The 22,576-nt window shown below is 35.1% G+C and overlaps 1 protein-coding gene across 2 annotated transcripts in view; it reads right to left on the bottom strand.

Annotated features, from left to right (window-relative positions):
• Nucleotides 1–22,576, bottom strand: part of WDR35 (WD repeat domain 35) — a 67,896-nt gene continuing 45,320 nt past the window's right edge. For both annotated transcript variants that reach the window (XM_011971419.1, XM_011971418.1), the window contains 11 exons: nucleotides 20,289–20,369; nucleotides 16,824–16,960; nucleotides 16,303–16,506; nucleotides 14,785–14,931; nucleotides 14,007–14,139; nucleotides 11,957–12,067; nucleotides 10,834–10,998; nucleotides 9,820–9,960; nucleotides 8,949–9,105; nucleotides 3,757–3,997; nucleotides 1–3,422 (listed from right to left, as the gene is read on the bottom strand). In XM_011971419.1, coding sequence (XP_011826809.1) covers nucleotides 3,272–3,422; nucleotides 3,757–3,997; nucleotides 8,949–9,105; nucleotides 9,820–9,960; nucleotides 10,834–10,998; nucleotides 11,957–12,067; nucleotides 14,007–14,139; nucleotides 14,785–14,931; nucleotides 16,303–16,506; nucleotides 16,824–16,960; nucleotides 20,289–20,369 — 1,668 coding nt within the window. In that variant the 3' untranslated portion in view covers nucleotides 1–3,271. The remainder of the gene's footprint in view (nucleotides 3,423–3,756; nucleotides 3,998–8,948; nucleotides 9,106–9,819; nucleotides 9,961–10,833; nucleotides 10,999–11,956; nucleotides 12,068–14,006; nucleotides 14,140–14,784; nucleotides 14,932–16,302; nucleotides 16,507–16,823; nucleotides 16,961–20,288; nucleotides 20,370–22,576) is intronic.

Here is a 22,576-nt window from a genome sequence, read left to right as displayed (position 1 = left end):
TTTTTTCTTCAATGTTTATTATTTTCACATTTTTTCACTTAATACTACATAAAATCTAAGATCTCAGCTCTTGGAATACAGAAAAATAATTTCAAAGTGTACTTTAGCAAAATAATTTATAATGAAATTAGCATTTGTGAATTAAGCATGTCAACATTACTGTGTTGCTTGTTAGGCACACTGCTTATTTGTACAGCTTCATTTCAATACTTTGGCCCACCACACCACTTTGAAACATGTAATTAAGGGCAAGTTTTATTTCCTTGGCATTACTCAAAGGGAGTCAGTACATGTTTTTTGCAAGGAGAACAACATAACTGTTTAATGATGCTGTCTTCAGTATACTGCCTAATTCTGTTTATGCAACTTCTCACCAGGTAATTGTTTTTTATGGTCAATTTTGCTTTTCTTTGTCCCCCTAGTCAAGGGAGAGTTTGTTAGTGTTGTTATCTTGAAATTGCCTTCATGTCGAATAAAACCAACTAGATCAATTCATAATACAGGTTTTTTCTCTAGTACTATTTACATACAAGACAAAGGTCCCCAAGACATTATGGCAGATCATTAAAACTTTAACAGATATAGATACCAAAGAGGCATAAGCTTTTACAAAAGTAAAAAAGATGTGTCTGTCTATATACATACGCGCACACACACACACATATACATATATGATAATTAGGTCCACAAGGTATGAGAAGTTGTTTTAAAAGATACTGGTTTCTGGATCCAACTGAATTAGACATATCAACTACATATTGTTTAAATATCAACTAGATCCAGCAACTCAGAATCTACCTGGAGTAATTCATTGGTGGGAAAATTCTAGGGCTCAGGCAGCACAGAATTAGGGAGAAATGAGAAGGCACCAAAAGAGAGTTTCCAAAGTTAGGTGAAGTCTGAGGAGTCAACAGGTGATCCTAGAATTAAAGCAAATGAAAGTGTAACCAACAAATCACAGTAAGGGGCCAGAGGCGTGACAATCAAATGAATTCTCAGCTGATTCCTGAGATAGGAAAGGGAAGGAAGAAATACTCAAGCATTCAACCATGGACCAAGAATTGCAGCTCTGACCAAACTGTCCTGCAGGAACCTTTCAGACAGGCAAAGCTAGTAAGTGTGCCATCCCTACAACCCTGAACATTTCTCTTTCCTTGATGAAGCAGAGAATAGTCTCATCCCTAAAAATAGAAGTCCTGTGGAAAGATGTAAGTTTAACAGGAGATGTATTGTCTTAGACTTCTTTGTTAGAATGTGATTTTCTGATTTGGGGAAATTTTCCGTTCTGGTATAGAAGAAAACAAATGAGAAAGCTGGAATTCATTGTGTTAAATTTAGATAAGTAAGTTAGTAACTTAGGAGACATATTAGACAAAAGTTAATAGAGCATGTATGTGTGACCACAGATAGAAAGGAAAAAGAGATATCAAATATTCATGAAGCATTAAAAATATGAAAAGCCACAAAGATATCAAATATTCATGACACACTAAGTATGCATGACACATATAAAGCCCTCAATATGTGTGAGAAGTTGATTCAATTACCCACTGGTGACACTCATTCTGGCCTGTCCTTACCCAAGAAATACAATAAAATTCATGGCTGCTCAGCAGACTAATAGGCAAGCTATTACTGTGGTAAAAGCGTACTGGCCCCTGAGACCCTTCTAGAGAACAAGTGTACGTCGTTGGCCTCAGGCACATTTCATCTGATTGAGTTGTCTGGCTCAAACGGCCACTCTGGTCCTCCTTGTAACCCCACTATTAGGGGAAAGCTTATGTGACAGAGTGTGAGTCAGGACATAAAAACATTACATAACCTGTGATTCAGGTGTTGTGGTCTTTCCACCTCACTGGCACGCTACACTAACAGTGTTAATCTATCATTGCTTTCTCCTTGTTCCTCACTGTGTATTGCAAATTGGTTTAATAAACCAATGTATTTTGAGAATTTTTATTTGGTTTGTAAGGCTTTCTGTTCCTTGACCTCTGGGATAGCTTGCTAGGTAATGTATTTAGAGGCTACCATTGTACAAAGGTAATTTTCCACAAGGCACATGAATAGAGACAGAGACCTCAAAGACTTCTGGTCTCCTCTTTTTATTTAGGCCTATGAGCCCACTATCTATCCTAAGCTCATCTAGGCTCTAAATCTCTTCTCATAGCTCACTATTCCCAATCTGCAACATGCTGACCTTGCCGTGGTCTCTACAAGACAAAAACATCAGATTGAGAAAGTGTATTGTAGCTGCAGTAACAAAGTTGCGTATCTCTATGTATTGCCTCTACTAAAGGTAAGCCAAACCTCAATAAAATAATCTTGATGAAATAGTGCAAAGTTCTGTCTTTAGCCACAAAATGGGAATTCATGAGAAATAAACAGAGAACATTATTTGCTATATAAAAGACATAAGAAATGGTCCATTACAGATCACAACTGTTTATCTTCTAAATTAATAATCCATGAAAACAGATGCATATCAAGAAAGAATCACTCCCTCAACAATACTTGTGTAAATGAAGGGTCCAGCTTAGTGACAATGTTTCAATAGAAGCTATAACTACAAAATGGATATTTTTGTTTGTTATTTTCATTATAAATAGAGCCAAGTTTTCTGCACAATCATATGAAAGTGTAAATTCCAAATGCCATCTCTTGAATGAAACTAAAAGGACAGGTTTTAAAATAGAGGAATAGGGCTATTAGAAACAATTTAGATTGTAAAAAATGTCTTAAAATGTCATCGCCTCACTTCTGAATATATAATAAAGAAGACATTCAACGCTTATTTAATTAACTATGGCTACAGAGAAAGCTCATTTCGCTATTACAATTGTTTAACTTCCTTGTAACATGGGTTATAAAAATTCTCTAAATTCAACTTTGCCCCACTCCCATGCCTCCCCTGCTCCCCACTGCCTTCAAGATTTTTTAACGAATTCAGTTACCTTGACACTGTGAGAAAAATATTTATTTGGAATATTCCCATGGTATCATGTAACCAAATACAAGATAGACAAAAGAGAGAGGCAGACAGAAAATATGGTTGATTTTCATACATTTATATGAAAATCAGCCTTATTATTTCTCAGTTGTATTGCTTTAAAAAATTATTTTATTAACATGTATTTTGTGCAAAAATTCAACTATAAATAATGAGGCTTATTTTCATACAAAACTCATAGAAATAAACCTTATTACACATACAGCATATAGCCATGTAGATATGTTACCTATATTTTACAGTTACATACAGTTTATCATTCCTTTAAGCCACTGGACTATGGCATAAGGGGCAGAAGCTGTAGTGGCTTATTTCCTGGGCAAGGACACCATGCTTGCATACACTGCACATCCAGAATTGATACTCAGTGATCGGGCTTCCTGTGGCAACGCATGTTGGCAGTTTCCCTTCTCCACTGTAAAACAAGGGGAGAAACAATTCATTATACTTTAAAACTTCTCATTAGTCTAACTTAATTTATTTAATACACTTAAAAAAACCTAAAGAATAAAAATTCCAAGATTAATGTCAAATACTTTCATTTAAAAAAGTTTTTTCAAGAAAAAACTTTTCTTACAATGAAAAAATAAAAGCATGAATACACTTGTAAGAATAAATAAAATAGGGTATAATGTTAATGTGAATTGCTTCAAAATTTAGCGCTTTACTTCCTACATTAAACATTGTACATCTAGAAATCCAAGCTTCTAGTAAGGTAGAATGACATCCACTAATTAAAATTAGCCTACCCTTCCATAAGGCTGTCCAGTTCAGGTTTTCTGTTATCTTTTGAAGTATGTTTGGTGAATATTTCTAAAGCGAGGTCTTCATACTGCTGTTTCTGTTCTGAACTGAGGGTCTCTAAAGATTTAAGTTTAATGAAAGCTTTTGAACAAGTCCCAAAGGCTCTGCTGGCACATGCGCAGAGTGCTAGCAGAGAGTAGATCTCCACAGGAGGGATGATGTCTTCATAGTCTTTCAGATGAAGAGCTAAGAAAACAGGACAATTTGGGTTTTTAAAAATTATTATGGTATTATAAACATGCATAAGGAAGAATCTAAGTGAAGGTGTTTTCGTTGAACTTGCATGAACAAACTGAAAGCAAACAGTGTTGAGAGATGGGAGCACTAGGAGGAGGAACGAGGCTACATGATATCCAAGGGTCTGTGAAGCTGGCTAACAGCTCATCCTGTGAAAAGAACCACCACCAAATGCTACACATGGCTGTGCCAGCTCAGAAATACACACACACACACACACACACACACACAATGTTGGTGTCAATTTTTCTTCAATTTATGTTAGAAATTTCTGTGGCACTTCAGAAACAGCAAATGAGTATTATACTATGTTAGTCATAAACTGCAAGATAATACCAGGTTTCCTTTTGTTAAAAAAAAAAAAAAAAGCAAAACAATATAAGCAAACAGTATAAAATAATATGCTTTTTTCTTTGTGTTTCTTTGGACAGATCATTGCTTTTGTATTACTGATTTTGTTGTTTGTCTCACTGAAACAATAGGATTTTGTGAAAAAGTGAAAATGAGTCTCCAAGTTGTCAGTTCAGACAATTCAAGTTACAGCATCTTATTTGCAATTATACTGGAGATAAAAATCTTTCTTTAAAATGCACTATAGACTTGGGCCTGTCGGGGGTGGGGACTAGGGGCGGCATAGCATTAGGAGAAATACCTAATGTAGATGACGGTTGAGGGGTGCAGCAAACCACCATGGCACATGTATACCTATGTAACAAACCTGCACGCTCTGCACATGTACCCCAGAACTTAAAGTATAATTTTAAAAATGCAGACTTAATATTCGATTTAATATTAAGACAATATTAGACTTGACATTAGATTTATAACCAATTTGTATCTTTTTCTTCTCTAGACCTTGGAATCTTAAAAATACTTTGTTATAGTATGTCAAAAATTTCATAAAACAAGCTTAAAACAATATATTCAAGTGTTTTACAATCAGAATCCTATAAACTGGTTCTGGGGTCAAGTATTTACAACAAAGTTTAGTAGAATAAATGTATATAAAATGTAATCATTCAGTTATAATAAACAATATCCTCTAATTTCATATCCAAAGCATAATAGGTTCAAGGGTAATACTTTACAGGTCATACATTGTTTCAGATCATTTTACCACTGACAAAAAAAAAAAATGAGGCATATAGAGATCTTCATCCAGTAGGTGAAGCATCTCAAGTTAAAGATCTAACTGTTCTTTTAAGTCTAAAAATGGTGTATAAATTAAATACGATACAGCTATTTTAAAAAGTGTATAATTTATATCATATACTAGTCAAAACTAAATGAAGGTCAGTTATAAAATAAACATAAATAGAAAAATAATTTTTATATATAATAACCAATTAGAAAAAAAATTATACAGCCTCATTGTTAATGACAACAATGTTATCATTAACATTGTTAATGTTAGGAATAAACTGAAAAATAAACGTTTAGAGCCAACAAGAAGAAAACTACAAATCTTTAGAAACGCAGATACACAAGTGATTTCTAAAATGGACATTTCTGACAAATATCACATGTTCTCACTCATATGTGGGATCTAAAAAACTTGACCTTGCAGAGCTTGCAGTGAGCCGAGATTGCGCCACTGTACTCTAGCCAGGGTGACAGAGCAAGACTCTGTCTCAAAAAAAAAAAAAAAAAAAAAGTTGACCTTGGCTGGCAACATGGCCAAATAGGAACAGCTCCCAGCAAGATCGACGCAAAGGTGAGTGATTTCTGCATTTCCAACTGAGGTATCAGGTTCATCTCACTGGGACTGATTGGACAGTGGGTGAAGCCCAAGGAGGATGAGCCAAAGCAGGGTGGGGCGTCACCTAACCTGGGAAGTACAAGGGCATGGGGAAATCCCTCTCCCAGCCAAGGGAAGCCATTAGGGACTGTACCATGCACTCCAGCCCAGATACTGCACTTTTAACATAGTCTTCGCAACCTGCAGACCAGGAGATTCCTTCCGGTGCCCACACCACCAGGGCCCTGGGTTTCCAGCACAAAACTGGGCGGCCATTTGGGCTGACACCAAGCTAGCTGCAGGAGTTTTTTTTCATACCCCAGTGGCACCTGGAACACCAGCGAGACAGAACCGTTCACTGCCCCGGAAAGGGGGCTGAAGCCAGGGAGCCAAGTGGTCTGGCTCAGCAGGTCCCACCCCAACGAGGCCCAGTAAGCTCAAGATTCACTGGCTTGAAAGTCTCGTGGTTAGCACAGCAGTCTGAGCTCAACCTGGGATGCCTGAGCTTGGTGGGGGAAGGGGCATCCACCATTGCTGAGGCTTAAGTAGGTGGTTTCACCCTCACAGTGTAAACAAAGCTGCTGGGAAGTTGAAACTGGGCGGAGCCCACCCCAGCTCGGCAAGGCCCCTGCAGCCAGACCGCCTCCTCTCCAGGCAGGACAACTCTGAAAAAAAGCCAGCAGCCCCAATCAGGGACTTATAGATAAAACTTCCACCTCCCTGGGACAGAGTACCTGGAGGAAGGGGCGGTTGTGGGCGCAGCTTCAGCAGACTTAGATGTCCCTAACTGGCAGCTCTGAAGACAGCAACGGATCAACCAGCACAGCGTTCGAGCTCTGATAAGGGACAGACTGCCTCCTCAAGTGTGTCTCTGACCCCCGTGTATCCTGACTAGGAGACATCTCCTAGTGGGTCCCTGACCCCCACGTATCCTGACTAGGAGACACCTCCCAGTAGGGGCCAACAGAGACCACATACAGGAGAGCGTTGGCTGGCATCTGGCAGGTGCCCCTCTGGGACAAAGCTTCCAAAGGAGGAATAGGCAGCAATCTCTGCTGGTCTGCAGCCTCCATTGGTGATATCCAGGCAAACAGGGTCTGGAGTGGACCTCCAGCAAACTCCAGCAGACCTGCAGCAGAGGGGCCTGACTGTTAGAAGGAAAACTAACAAACAGAAAGGAATAGCATCAACATCAACAAAAAGGATGTCTACTCAGAGACCCCATCCAAAGGTCACTGACTTCAAAGACCAAAGGTAGATAAATCCATGAAGATGGGGAGAAACCAGCACAAAAAGGCTGAAAATTCCAAAAACCAAAATGCCTCTTCTCCTACAAAGGATCACAACTCCTCACCAGCAAGGGAACAAAACTGGATGGAGAATGAGTTTGATTAATTGACAGAAGCAGGTTTCAGAAGGTGGGTAATAACAAACTCCTCCCAGCTAAAGGAGCATGTTCTAACCCAATGCAAGGAAGCTAAGAACCTTGAAAAAAGGTTAGATGAATTGCTAACTAGAATTACCAGTTTTGAGAAGAACATAAATGACCTGATGGAGCTGAAAAACACAGCACGAAAACTTTGTGAAGCATACACAAGTATCAATAGCCAAATTGATCAAGCAGAAGAAAGGATATCAAAGATTGAAGATCAACTCAATGAAATAAAGCAAGAAAACAAGATTAGAGTAAAAAGAGTGAAAAGACGTGAACAAAGCCTCAAGAAATACGGGACTATGTGAAAAGGCCAAATCTACGTTTGATTGGTGTACTTGAAAGTGATGGGGAGAATGGAACCAAGCTGGAAAACACTCTTCAGGATATTATCCAGGAGAATTTCCCCAACCTAGCAAGGCAGGCCAACATTCAAATTCAGGAAATATAGAGAACACCACAAAGATACTCCTTGAGAAGAGCAACCCCAAGACACATATCGTCAGATTCACCAAGGTTGAAATGAAGGAAAAAATGTTAAGGGCAACCAGAGAGAAAGGTCGGATTACCCAAAAAGGGAAGCCCATCGGACTAACAGCAGATCTCTTGGCAGAAACCCTACAAGCCAGAAGAGAGTGGGGGCCAATATTCAACATTCTTAAAGAATTTTCAACCCAGAATTTCATATCCAGTCAAACTAAGCTTCATAAGCAAAGGAGAAATAAAATCAATGTGCAAAAATAACAAGCATTCCTCTACCCCAATGTCATGACAGTGCTTGCCACGGCCAAGCTGAAAGACCAGTAATGATTTAGTCATTCATATGCTTTGGCTTATAACATAATTATCATAATTACACTCTCTGGAGTTCATATATCTAAACTCTAGAATATTGTTATTGTTAAGAAGAGATTGAGATCCTGATTACTACATGTAAATAATCTTCTATCAATTACAGTACACAAATACCATGCAATATTAGGTAGAATGTTTACATAGATCTCTGTTTAAGAATGAGGAAAGAACTATAATATACTGCTGAGGGGAAAAATCATAATCCTGTATGTAGAAACATCTAAAAGGAAGTTTACCCAAACCTTAGCAACGATTACCTCTGAGTTATAGGATTATTTTATAAATTATTAGATTATTTTACTTTTTCTTCATATTTTTGTTTTGGTTGAAATTATTAAAGTATCACTTTTATAAAACACAAGATAAATGCTATAGCAATGTATATGTAAAATATGAAAATATTTTAAAACATGGTTTTGAAAAAGTACATAAAAGTATGCCATGTTATACTCCCAATATTGTAAAGAATAGAATTATCTTAATGTATGTATTAAATATATTTTATGATTTTAAATATATGTATTAAGTATATTTAATATATACATGTATATATATTTTTCTCCAAAAAATATTAACTTGGCTATGAAGTATTTAACTTTGAATGGCTAGCCATATGAATGCTATACACGTTCTTTTTGCTTACCTCAAATTTCTGACGTTTCTGTGAACTATGTGTTTTCTCTGCATTAAAAAAAAAACTTCAAAAATGGGTATGCATAAGACAAATTATATATAGCATAATCTCAAATGTAAGAAAATAAATCCATAGGAAAAAATGTTATTGAAGGCCACATAAAGGCAAATTGAAGAAGCTGGCCCTTCACACTCAATTTATAATATTCAGACATACTATACACATTAGGTGACATGCCCACCTGTCTTCAGTGCAGTGTCCACATATCCCTCATAGAGCTGCCTCTGTGCAAGTATAAAGAAGTGGTAAGCCTCTGCCCCTCTCCATGCATTATCTGTGAAACGATCTGTTGTAGACAGAACTTCCTCTTCCAGCAAACCAGCCAAGGCAGAAGTGGCCTACAAGTAAAGTCAGCCCACACTTTGCATCAGTACAAACACACACACAGCATCAACTCCCGAATAACAACAGTCATTAAAGTATCTAAACGAGCAGATTTTATCATTACTAAACTATGATTACAGACTTTTTTTTAAGAGATGAGGTATTACTGTCACCCAAGCTGGAATGCAGTTGCATGGTCATAGCTCACTGCAGTCTCAAACTCACGGACTCAAGTGATCCTCCCACCTAAGCCTCCCTAGTCACTGAGATTACTGGTGTGAGCCACTGCACCCAAAACAGACTTAATTTTTTAGTATAATTCATAGTTTTTTAAACTGGTATGAATAAATTTTAAAATATAACTAATTAGATTTTAAGTTAATCAGACATTCTTTTCCGCATTAAAATAATATATCTAGGAAAGTTTTAAAACTCACTGATGAGAAAGGAGGATTTCCCAGGTAAGTAAAATTTTTTAACAAAAATAAGACATTAAAGCAAAGACTACAGATTAGTATTATAGAAAAATAATTTCAATATTTCTAGGTAGAAATTTCTAAATTTGAATACTAATTCTAAATCAGTCATTATTTTTCTTCATATCATTTAAAGAAACAAATGCAGACACGCAAATTAAATGACCTGTCCATAAGAGAAGTTTGACAGTCTCTTTCTCTTTTTTCTTAAACACTTCGGATGATTTAATGTTATTTAACCTGCTACTTTACCTCTGAACTTTTTCCTTTAACTTTTCCTCGCTGGGCATTCTTCATCTGTTCATGATATTGCTCTATAAGTAAGGCTGACAGTACATAGAGCTTCTTGACACGTAAAGGTTTACTTCCTTTCTTTGCCTCTTCATCTGCAATCTTAAACATTTTTAAAAATTGAGGGAAGTTACTTCTTATCTATATTTGTACAAACATAATCATTTCCAAAACTAACAAATTTGATTCCCTAAAAAAGGAGGAAAATCAGTAAGATGGAATATAAAGACCACCTATTTAAGATAAATATTTTAAAACCTATCTTCTTTTCATTAGTACCTATACATATTTAGTTCTTTCCTTAGTGTTTAGCCCTAGGAGTTGCAACTCAGATCACTCTTAGAAAATGAGAGGTGCTGTTAGATAACTACATCAGAATAAAGAAAGTGTTGATGACATGCTGGTATTTTCCATAACACAAAGATTTTTTAAATAATGTTCCAAGTACACAAAGAAATCATGGTATTAACACGGTGCATTCTTCAGAAGCTGAAACTTATTTAAATGATTTTGAGAGAAATTTTTCCTTTTTCATTAAATTAAACGGGAATAGAATAGAACGTAAAATGTGTATACATTAATACTATACTAACTATCTTCCCTCCAAATAAATATTATGTAAAGTGTAATATTTAAAACTTGCACATTTAAAATAACTCAAAACTCTATTATCAACAAAATTTAATTCCCTGTTGTAGAAATTTGTACTTTGTAGTTTCAGCACTTTCTTTAACTCTTTGTTAACTCCAGTATTCAACATACAAGTGTTTAGGTATTAGTAAGTTGCTAATATTAATAAACATCTTTGTTGGTAAAAGGCAGTAACACTAAAATAATGTATACAGAAGCAATAAAACCAGAGTGGTTTTTTTGTAATAAATATTTGTTTCCAAAGAAAATGGAGAATGTGCTCTTTCATATATTAAAATATTGTGACTGGAACAAATCAAATATTCACCAAGATTTTTACATTACCTTAAACATCAGTTTAGCAGCATCAAAAAAGTAATTGGCTTTCCGATAGAGTTCTATGGCATCAAGAGTTTTATTCTTTTCCAGTAAATGAGATGCATACCTAGCTAATAGAGATCCAATTTCTTTCATACTATGATTTTGAGCCAATTCAACAGCTTTGTTCCACTAGGAGAAAAATTACACCATTCAGTCACCCAAGTATTTACAGTCACATATATCATAAAATTCACACAAGAAAGCTTTAACTTTATAATAAAAGCCCAATTTCCAAATTAAAAATGGTTATATTTTTAAAATAGCATTTAAAATCACAGCAACACAAGTTCTATAAGCATACGTCAAAATGATTAAGTGAACTCTAAGACTCTGATTTGCTTAAGAAATACATGTGAAAATGAAAGTTTCAAAGTTTATAATTATATTAATCTTGTAATTCTCATCTTACAAAACGTCAAGCAAGAAAAAGATATACTTGTTTACATTGTATAGTAAAACAAAATATGCAATTTCAGTTGTGAAAAAATCCTACCAGATTTGACATTTAAAAATTATTTTTATAAAGCAAATGAGGTTTTAAAAATACTTTAAGAAAAATATTAAAAGAATACATTGATTGTCAATAGTTTCTGTAATAACTCTGTACTTTTAGTTTAATTTCAGCTCTTAAAAATATCAAATGTATGTTTTCTATAAAGGAAAAGGAAAACAGATTTGCCAAAATAAATATTGATAAAGTAACTCGATTCCTTCCTCAGGCAATGACCGACTATTAACTGGTCCTTCTTTGGAAACAAAACCCAACCCTAATAAAATGCAGAAAATTATGAAATTACTTCCAGACAAAAACTTGCCAGACTAAAAGCACAGGGTTTGTTCATGCTCCCATACTGAGCTGGCTATAAGTGGGTCACCCCTCACGGTAGCACTTTAAGAGGTAAGTGTAACTTTCTTGGTCCTCAATTAAGAGAATACCTGCCTGGCTCCTTTCATAAAATTCATGTCAGGCTCTCCAACCCTTACATTGCCAATAATCTTTAAAAGATCACTAGGGTGACTTTAATTTGGCTTGACTTAAAAATTCCTAAGACAACAAGCTGCACAGACAGAAAGTTTCAGTTCCTACTTGGTTGAGATGTACGCAGGTATCTACCGCTGCCTTTGGTTGATTACATTTCAAAAATGCAGTCACTGCTTGTTCACACATCCCAACTCTGACAAACATTTGTGCTATTTCCTGTACAAACAAAACAATACTATCAGATTTCATAGAGCAAAGAAATTACTTATATTTTAATTTAACAAAACTCCGTAGGGACGTATGAGTATTAAATTTACTGGTAGTTACAGATTTTTCTTGTAAACAGACGCAAGGGCAGAGGGTACAATTGAGAACGGATGCTAAGGCCTCACTTCTATAAAACCAGAGCTTCACTGGCTCAGGCTGTGGATCTGATTTTTAACAAGGCCCTGAAGACACTGCACTCCTTTCTTTTCTCAGTTCAGTAGCTAGTACACAGAAATGTCAAGCTCCAAAACAAATCCCCCACAACTGCGTGAAAAAAACCTTTATGTCAATTGGTGGTATACTCAGGGCTAATTATTAACTAGAGACTTAAGGGAAATCTCACATCCATAGAGTTCTCAAATACCTCTGTAAAGAAATGTCCTAGAGAAGTCTGCCATTAATCAATTCAGGAAGCTAGACCCAAAACAGAGCTCCCTTGGAAAGTAGTGGCAGCAAGGAAGAACCACCACCACCACCACCACCACCACCACAACAAATCTTACTTGTTCAGCTGCACTGGCCATTTTCAGAACACCATTTTTTTTCTTTCAGAATATCTAATTAGCTAGAGGTTTTCCCTCCCCAACCCTTCTACAATATTTTTAGAAGTATGAAAATATATTTTATATCCAACTATCTTTTTAAAAACAGTGCTTATATTTTTCTGATTATAAGGGAATATATTCTAATTGTAAAAAAAAAATTACAAAACATGAAAAAGTGAAATTACTCATAATCTTATCATTTATAAGAAACCTCTCTCAATAGTCTAGTGTAATTTCTTAACATCTTTGTCCTATGAATATATATGTATATGTTTATGTTGTACACAATCATACAATACATAATTTTGTATCCCATATTTCCTATTTAAATATTATGTACACTTTCCCACAATATTAAAAATTCCTCTATAACTCTATTTAAAACTTATAATACTAAAATCTTTACTATTTTAGTTATTTAATTATTATTATAGTTATAATTACTTAGTATTTACTCAGGAATATTACTATTCTGGATACCCTACAGCAAAATGTTTGTTGGCGTCATCAGACACATCTAACAGACAACACTAATGGAGGATACACTCTTCGCTATACCCCAGGGTTCTAAGTAATTTCAGTTTCTTTCCTACTCAAGAAAACCCATAGGATTGAAAATAAGGGGGAGTGAAAACACCATTACAGAGATAACTGCTCAAATTCACAATAGGGAAAACTGAATTGCCATAATTCTATACTGATCTATTAGCTAATAGGCAAAATCTTTGAAGTGGAACTCACAACTGATATACGTTCAGACTCTGCAGTTGAGAGCCGCCAGCTTTACAAGTATTGTACAGCTCAGTGATTTACATATTAAACACATAAAATACAAACTTATTTACAGTATTCAACAATTAATTAAGAGGCTCTAAAAGAACATTCGAAAGCAAGAGAACTCTTTCGATTTCTCTTTTAACTTGAAATACTTTATTGTTATATAACATAATAAAAGTTGAGCAATCATTTTAAACTTAAGTTACAGCAAATTTCAAACAATTTCAGATTATTTTGAAGCAAATCCCTAGCAACATATCATTTCGTCTGTAAATATTTCATGTATTCAGCTAACATTTAAAAAGCAACTTTATAAATCTTAACAGACAACATGAGACTGTGATCATGTTAAAGTAGTAGGAATGTGACTGACTTTCCCCCTCCATTTTCAAGCATTCTATATAATTTATATATTGTTTTATAATTAAAAGCATCATTCCATGTCTAAGAAACTGTAAAATTATAGGTTTTTAATTTTCTTTATTGTGGGAGATATTTCCTGACTATAACATAAAATTTTATAAAGTAACCTAACAATTCCAAAACCTAAAATTTGCAATACCTACTGGAAGTAACTTGTGGTTTTCTGGAAGTGAAACGGCAAGGTTCTCTAATCCCTCATAATCCTCTAACATATAGTAACATTCAGCTAAGCGTTCCTGGTTCCGCCCTTGTACATAATATTGTACAGCATTCAACCTACAGAAAGAAAAAAGGAAAAACTTTTAGAACTAATGTGAATCTCCTGATAAATAAGCCCTTTCAACCAAAATGTTCCTTCATCAGAATTCCCAGTGCTAGTATTACTGTTCATTATCTTCAGCTCCAGAATAACTTTCAAACATATAAATGGGGAAAAAAATCTAAAGCATATTCTAGTTGTAACATTCCTTGGCTATTCTTAAGAAATACCACTGCTTTACTCCCAAACACCGACATAATTAAGCATACTAATCAAAATGAAAAGAACAAAAGTCAATGATTTCTGAAAATAATATATAATAAAGCAAATAAAAACATTTATTAAACTTTGTTCAAAAATAAATCATAAAACATTGTAGAATTATATACTCACAGTATCTCTTTGACTACTATCAAAGTAGTCTCAAAGAGAAAACTGCGTGGAGCTAAGTGCAAGTTTTGTGTTTATACACTCCAAATTTTTGTAGTGCTCATCTCACACCTTCACAGGATCTCTGCCTTTCCAAGATGAATCTAGAGGTATCTGAATCTTAGAATTCAAGAAGATGATCTTAATTTCCCCAGGATTACTTCCTAGAGAAGTACTCAGGCAGCTACTAAGTGTTGCACAAATGCTTGAGGAGCTCCAGGTAAGTTACATACCACTTTTGTCGATCAGCAAAGTAGTCTCCAATGGCATTGTTGGCTTGTTCCATGAGACTGTCATCTGCATCACCAGATCCAGTTTTCAGGAGCTGGAGTACTCTAAACCAATCCCCCAATTTCAGCCGGAGGCCAATAGCAAGATCCCTACAAACAAAGGCATTCATTCATTCATCTATTTGACAAATATTTACCAAGAGCCTACTATGTGTTAGACACAGTTCTAGGTGCTGAGACTACACAGCAGTGAACAATGTCAAACATTTTAGAAACTTAGCCTGACTAGGTAAGAGGAAATGAGGAGCACCTGGAGGTTATGGTTTGAATGTGTGTCCCCTCCAAAATTCATGTTAAAACTTAATCTCCATTGTGATAGTATTAAGAGGTGGGGTTTTGGGGAAGTCATTATGTCTGCCCTTATGAATTCATTAACACCCTTATAAAAGACTCTTAAGAGAATTTGCCCCTTTTGCCCTTTCCACTTTCCACTGTGTAAAGGCATAACATTCAAAGCACCATCTTGGAAGTAAGACAGGGTCCTCAACAGACACTAAACCTGTTGATGCCTTGACCTTAGACTTCCTAGTCTCCAGAACTGTGAGAAAAATATTTCCATTCTTTATAAATTATCCAGTCTCAGGTATCTTGTTATAGCAGTCCAAATGGTCTAAGATACCAGACTAGGGAAAAGAAAACAATGTTGTGCCTTTACTTTCCTGGACTTTCAATTTATTTAGCAAAATAATGATTTAAATAATAATCATTTCTTTTCAGCAATTTCTTAGACGTGATCAGGTTTATTTCAAAACAAAACACGGTGTAAACACATGTGGTTTTATATTTCTTTTCAGAGCCTAAGTCGTATTAGAGATCTCCTGGGAGTATAAATAACATTAATGAAAATGAGATACAATGTTAACAGCTGAAATGAAGTTCAGACAGACTCTCCACCTTGAGGTTCAGTGGCTAAGATTCTCTGCTTTCACAGCAGCTGCCTGGGTTTGATTCCTGGCGAGGGAGACAGGCCTTACAGTTCTTTAATTCAAAAGAAGAAATATTTATGAAGTTCATACATTATTTTATATAAATCAAAAATGAAATCTAAAGAACTAATCTCACTCCCTAACTACTTCTGATTTTTATTTTATGCCTCTTGACAACAGAAAATTAAATAATGACCTAAACAAACAAAGAAAGAAAGAACTGGAATAATGAGCTATGTCATAAATCTGAAAGATCTCAGTCTCTGTTGTTCTATCATTTTTTCCCACCAAATAAAAAGAAAACCTCCCATAGTCAGCCATTATTAAATTTAAAAACAGAGAATAAAACTGCCTCCAGACTATGAAACACAAATAAATGAGGGGCATGTAGAATATCTAGGTTGTAATCCAAACGTAAAATTAATTTCTGAAAGAAACTGTATGACACACCTAATCTATTTATAGTCCTCATTTGTAAAAAATACAATGATGAACTGACAGAGCACTCAGGGATGCCTGCACCTTCGTAATTTACCTTCTGTCCATCTCGAGATACGTTCTTTCAGCCTCTTCAAACCTGCCAAAGTAGCCAACAACTTCAGCCTGTTTCATTGACTCACTCAGTAGTTTGCCCAAGCGCTTCACAAACTTAATGCCTTGGTAATCTTTGCAGCGCACAAATGCTTGCTCTGCAGTGTATAGATCCAGTTTCTGAAGAGCTGCTTCAGCCAGTAGACGCCTTTATTTTAAAAGAAACAAAAACATAAATGCATATTGCAAATTACTGATAAACTAGTCTTGAATCACAATTATCAATTATTATGTCTATTGTTTCTAGAGAAACATGGTGGAAAGTAACACATGCAAACATTTTTCAAATAATATTCTGCTTATTTTGAGGACTTCCAAATCTAAAATGAATTTCTATATTTTAAAAAGAAGAACAAGAATGGAAGTTTGTTCCCATCACGAGGATAGTAGGGGAGCAGACGGACAGAGCTGAGACTTTAAAAACCTACACCTGACATCTTGGGAGAGTTTGCTTTTTTTAAATACCAAAGTCGGGGGTGTGGATTGTCCTCTATGAACTGAGATGCATCTTTGATTCCAACCTTCTCAATCAGTGCTCGGCTATCTCGCAGAGACCGAATCTCAAAGTTAATTAGGTAATCCTTGTTTGGATGTTCTGGATCCTGAAAGTAAAGATGGAAACAAAAAAAAATTCAAATACTTGCTGTTAGAGTATGTGTTTCTTTTTTATATTAAAAACCAGAACAAAACAAAACAAGAAAAAAAACAGCATCGTATTGTGAGCAAAATAAGGAAGAGAAATCTTCATGTTTGGGTCTTCTGAGTTATTTGAAAAACACCCAAAACCCACAAGTGAAGTCCCTCCTGAGGCAATCAGGTAGCCTATGAGGAAAAGGGGACAGAGGAAAATGGCAGAAGGGGTCCCTCACAGTTACGCATCCCTGTTTCCCTCTGCTCAGATTGGTTTTTCACCTTAAATAAGATAACATATCTCAAAGATTCAGCACAATGCCTAGCTGTCCTATTTACAGTATTCAATATTCATTATCTCAGAACTGATCTAACGCTCTCCCGCTTCAGAACTTTGAACAGGTAAACCATCGTGACTGAATCACAGCACCCCAACTCTTTTCCGGCAACTGAATTACTTATTCATCTCCTCCACTCTTCTACCTGAGGCCAAGAACTGTGTCTTATTGGCTCTTAATAGTTGCTGAATTGATGAACAGATGAACTTTGGGTAAATCATTTTACCATTGAGAGCCTTCTTTATCTAAAAAACTTCACAAAATTCAATATAATCATCAATTACAGCAACAACAACACAGGCATTTTCATGCATTCTAGAGCTTAAGGCAATTGGAAATTTATCAGCCTTTCTTGAAAAACACTACTAATGATGAAATCCAGCCAACTAAAAGATTAATCAAAATTAAGAACTTATGTACAGAGAAAATGTAGTAAAAAGCTTTGAATTCATTTAAATATTAAGACTAAACAACTGGAAATTAGGATTATAAGACAAAATTAAAATGTTCTAAATCTTGACCATGTAAAAATAATATATCCACAAAAGGAAAAACAGAAGAAAATGTAAGAATGTTATCTTTTAGAGTGGAAAGACAATACTATTAAAAATTAAAATATAATTTAGACTAATAACTTCCTGTTTTTTCATAATTTTTCTTCTCAACCCAGGAAAATGGTATTGTTTGTAGTGGAAAAATACTATCAAAAAGTCTAGAATTCCTTTAAACTCACTTTCAGGTTATCTAATTAAATTAACACTAAAAAAGTAGATTATACAATGATGCCATTTTTATAAAATTACTTCTGTTCATCCATCTAAATCTATCAAATCCATATTTCCATATATAACGTGCAGCTGTTAGGAATGATGTTCTGATGTTTAATCTAATGGTAATAACTAAAATATCTGAGTTGTGGGATTTACGGGTTTTTTAAACTTTTTTCAGTACTTTTCTGTATTGCTTGAATTCTACATAACTGTGCCATTTTTTTAAGCAATAAAGTATTCATTTTTAAAAATCAATTTAACCAACACTTTCTGAAAACCAACTCTGTATCAGATGTTTGCTAGAGGTTAGGGATTCAAGAAGCTCACTCTCTATCAAACCATTAAATATATAAAAACAGACAAAATATTTCAGTCACCTTAGTTTGACTCTACCCATTTATGACTGCTTTTTTAAAGGGCACTGGAAAAACCACATATTCGGGGAAAAAAAAAAGAAAGAAAGAAACAAGGTCTTCTTTCCATGAATCTTTTTGGGAAAGAAGACAAGCAGGAAACATGTTCTGGCTGGGCATGGTGGCTCACACCTGTAATCCTAACATTTTGGGAGGGCAAAGCGAGAGTTTCACTTGAACCCAGGAGTTCAAGACCAGCCTTGGCCAACATGGCGAAACCCCATCTCTACAAAAAAAAAGAAAAAAACACAAAAAATTAGCCAAGCATGGTGGCCTGTGCCTGGGACCCCAGCTACTCATGAGGCTGAGGTGGGAGGATCACTTGAGCTGGGGAGGCAGAGGCTACAGTGAGCCATGATGGCACCACTGCACTCCAGCCTGGGTGACAGAGAGAAACCCTGCTGAAAAAAAAAAAAAAAAGACAACTTTCTTCACATGTGAGGAAAAGGAAAAAATATTATCTGGTGGTACTGTATTCAAGTTAAACAGGCAATGTAATAAGTTCATTAGTTTTACAAGTCATATACCTTAAACAAGGACAAGAAAAGTGCTATCCACATAGAGAAGAGTCAAATAGTCAAATCTGGAGGTTACATAATCCTAGGTAATAACAGCCCAGACTCCATTTTTGATGGCTGACTGCTGACAGCTTTTAAACCTCACCCCTTCTTCTTCCCCTCTGCCTCATATGGGGCAAGCTAATGAGAAAGTCCAGATGCTCCTTACTTTGGGGCGCCAGTGAGTTTCAAACCACATAAGTCCCTATCCATTAAAATCCTTACCCCAGACCCACTCCCTAACTACTAAACAACAAAACAACAACAAAAACACCCTCGAGCCAGTCTCCTGTCCCTGTGCTTTCCAGACATTTCAGACAGCTTGGGAAGCCTGCCCTTCTCTCTCCTAAAAAACCTCATTATGGAAGATACATTCTTGGTGTCTCTATGGTATCATCAATCTTTACATCCAAACCAAATTTTGGGTGGGGGCCCATCCTGTTGCTGCATGGTGGTTACGATATAGAAAAATGAAACTGGTTCACAAGAAAAGAGCCATAATTTACATATCAAACCCAAATACGAAAACCTGTTTCAAATTGCCACTAACTTCTGGAAATTTTAAATCTACTATCTCAATTCAAAAACTATATATATTACATAGAAAAAGTTAATGCTTTGACTAAAATGAAGGTAAAACTTATCTCAGTATATTCTTAGAGAAAAAAAATTCTCAAACGATGGTCAATGAAGGCCAATGCAGGGGTTCAAAATCATGTCTTGAATTTAAAAAAAGAATTATTTTACAAATCCTGGAAAAAATGGAAAGATAGATCTCTAAAAAAAAGTTACTCGAGTATCTTAGAACTAGAAAAAGGCTAAACTCCTAAATAGTTCTTCAGTACATCATTATTACTACAAAAACAATAACAGCAATTAGCACTCTTCTTTTTAAGCTCTCACTTGGCCGTAGCATTGTGCTAATTGCTTTTCACACATTATCTTAAATGATGACAATCCTATAAGTAGTCGTATTATCCATATTTTATAAAGGCAATAACTGAGACTCATACATTTTTATCACCATTTACAGGAAAGGAAAGTGAAGCTCAAAAAGATGAGGGCACCCACCTAGAGGCTGAACAACAAGAGAGCAGGGCTGAGCCTGAGATACATCTGACTCCTGGGTCCACACTGCTAACCAGGATACTACACTGCCTGGTCCAGAAATAAATAATCCCCAGTCAAGCTAGCAACAGAAATGTAACTTTTTAGGAATTACCTTTAATATCTCATCCAAAAGAACAGATTTAATTTCTAAATCCTCAAAATTACAAATATATCCAGAGGTCTGAATGGGTTCCTTTAAAGACAAAAACAAATATTATGTTTCATTATGTAAAATTTCCTCTCTTCTAACAAATCATGCTTTTAAATTTATTATCAGAGGTTTCAGGTAAACAGAAGAGAGAATGTCATTAAAACCTATATACCCATAACCTAAGTAATTAACATTATGGTAAATATGCTTCATTTAACTTCTTGGCTGAAGTATTGTAAAGTAAGTGCAGTAAATTACGAACATCATGATATTTTACCCCTATTTCGTACATATCTTTAAAACATAAGAATTTTCTCTTACATGGCCACATTACTATGATCACACCTTATATAATTAATATTAATTCCCTAATAGCATGTAATATTCAGTTCAATTTTCCCAATTAATAAAAAGTCTTACATAGCTTGAAAATTCTAATTCATGCAATTCAATATTAAAGTTAATTCTTCATAAAACTGATAAATGCTATATTTGTATGTAAACCCATCTATCAAAGAAATCCCACACCACACTGAACAGTCTCTCCTCTGTAACATGAACCAGAGTGCATTCCCGATATATTTCCTGCTCTTAAGACTTATTTGCCAATATGTAAGTGCATGAGACTGTTATACGTCTGCCTCTTATCTTAGTGTTATACAGGCTTGTTGAAGTAAAAAATAGGATATGCATATTATAAAGTAAAGCAGCTACCCTAGATCTTTAGTAGAAAAAAAGGTATCAATATTATATAGACAAAAATAAATAAACTGCCAATATACTTAATACCTCTAAGAATACTGTAAAAAAAATAGAATAATGTTGTCTGGTAATAGAAACAGTATCAGATTGCAATTTTTAAAACTATGTGTATGTATATATTTCATAAAGTAGAAAGTAACCAAAATCCAAATGAAATAACATTTCAAATTTATAACTCTGAAAGTTGGTCCTTCACATATGATTCAGAAATTATAATAGAAAGAAGACACCAAAAAGATGAAAACGAGGTAAAAACGGAATCATATTTAGTTTGACTTTAGTATGTTTAAGAATGAGGCTCTTGTATGCATACTATAAGTGTTTTGAGGGTTTTTAAATGTTTTTCAGACTGGGCCTGATGGCTCATGCCTTTAATCCCAGCACTTTGGAAGGCTGAGACAAGAGGATTATTTCTGGCCTAGAGTTTGAGATCAGCTTGGCCAACACAGTGAAACACCATCTTTAAAAAAATAATAAAATAAAAAAACTTTTTTTTTTTTTTTTTTTTGAGACGGAGTCTCGCTCTGTTGCCCAGGCTGGAGTGCAGTGGCCGGATCTCGGCTCACTGCAAGCTCCGTCTCCTGGGTTCACGCCATTCTCCTGCCTCAGCCTCCCAAGTAGCTGGGACTACAGGCACCCGCCACCTCGCCCGGCTAGTTTTTTGTATTGTTTTAGTAGAGACGGGGTTTCATCGGGTTAGCCAGGATAGTCTCGATCTCCTGACCTCGTGATCCGCCCGTCTCAGCCTCCCAAAGTGCTGGGATTACAGGCTTGAGCCACTGCACCCGGCCAAAAACGTTGTTTTTCTTTTAAAACTTACAAATTGTTGAATAAAATATTCAAGTTACATAAGAAAATTTCATAAAACCCCTTTATTACCTTAAAAAAGGGTTGTATTACATAAAGGTAAATAATATGCTTTAAGCAGAATCAGAACAAAATTTAATTTAAAAAGGAAGCATATATAATAAGATACTTCTTATAGGGTATAGGGGCCTTTTGTATACCTCGATTATTTTGATACTATATGTAAATCAAATATATTTGTATAAACATGTTTATCATTAGAAATTTTTTTTATTTTTGGCTAGACAGTGCAATAAAACAAGATAATCAAAAGATAAACTCACGAAAGTTGATCTATGGAAAAAAAAAATACTACCAAAGAGAAAGGGAGAAAGATGGAGAGAGAGAAATAAAAAACTAAGAGTTTCAAAAATAATCTGATTATTAATGCATAAGTAAATACACACATTCATGCAATTCAGATTTTAAAAATTCAACTTCTGCTGGAATTAACCAATTTTCTTTAGTTTCCAAAATTCATTAGCTAACTATTCACACACTTCATTTAAATACGAAATTTCAGACCAGCAGGGTCTCACCTAAGCAGTATACAAGATATTTCTTTTTATTAAAAAAGTTTCCAAAGCTTTAATAATCTATACTACACCAAGAAATATTGGCACCTTTATTCAGCACACAAA

This window comes from Mandrillus leucophaeus, unplaced genomic scaffold, assembly GCF_000951045.1.
Source record: "Mandrillus leucophaeus isolate KB7577 unplaced genomic scaffold, Mleu.le_1.0 Scaffold122, whole genome shotgun sequence".
NCBI classification, from domain to species: domain Eukaryota; kingdom Metazoa; phylum Chordata; class Mammalia; order Primates; family Cercopithecidae; genus Mandrillus; species Mandrillus leucophaeus.
The sequence above is the reverse complement of the archived record's forward strand: the minus strand, read 5'-3'. Positions and strand labels throughout refer to the sequence as shown.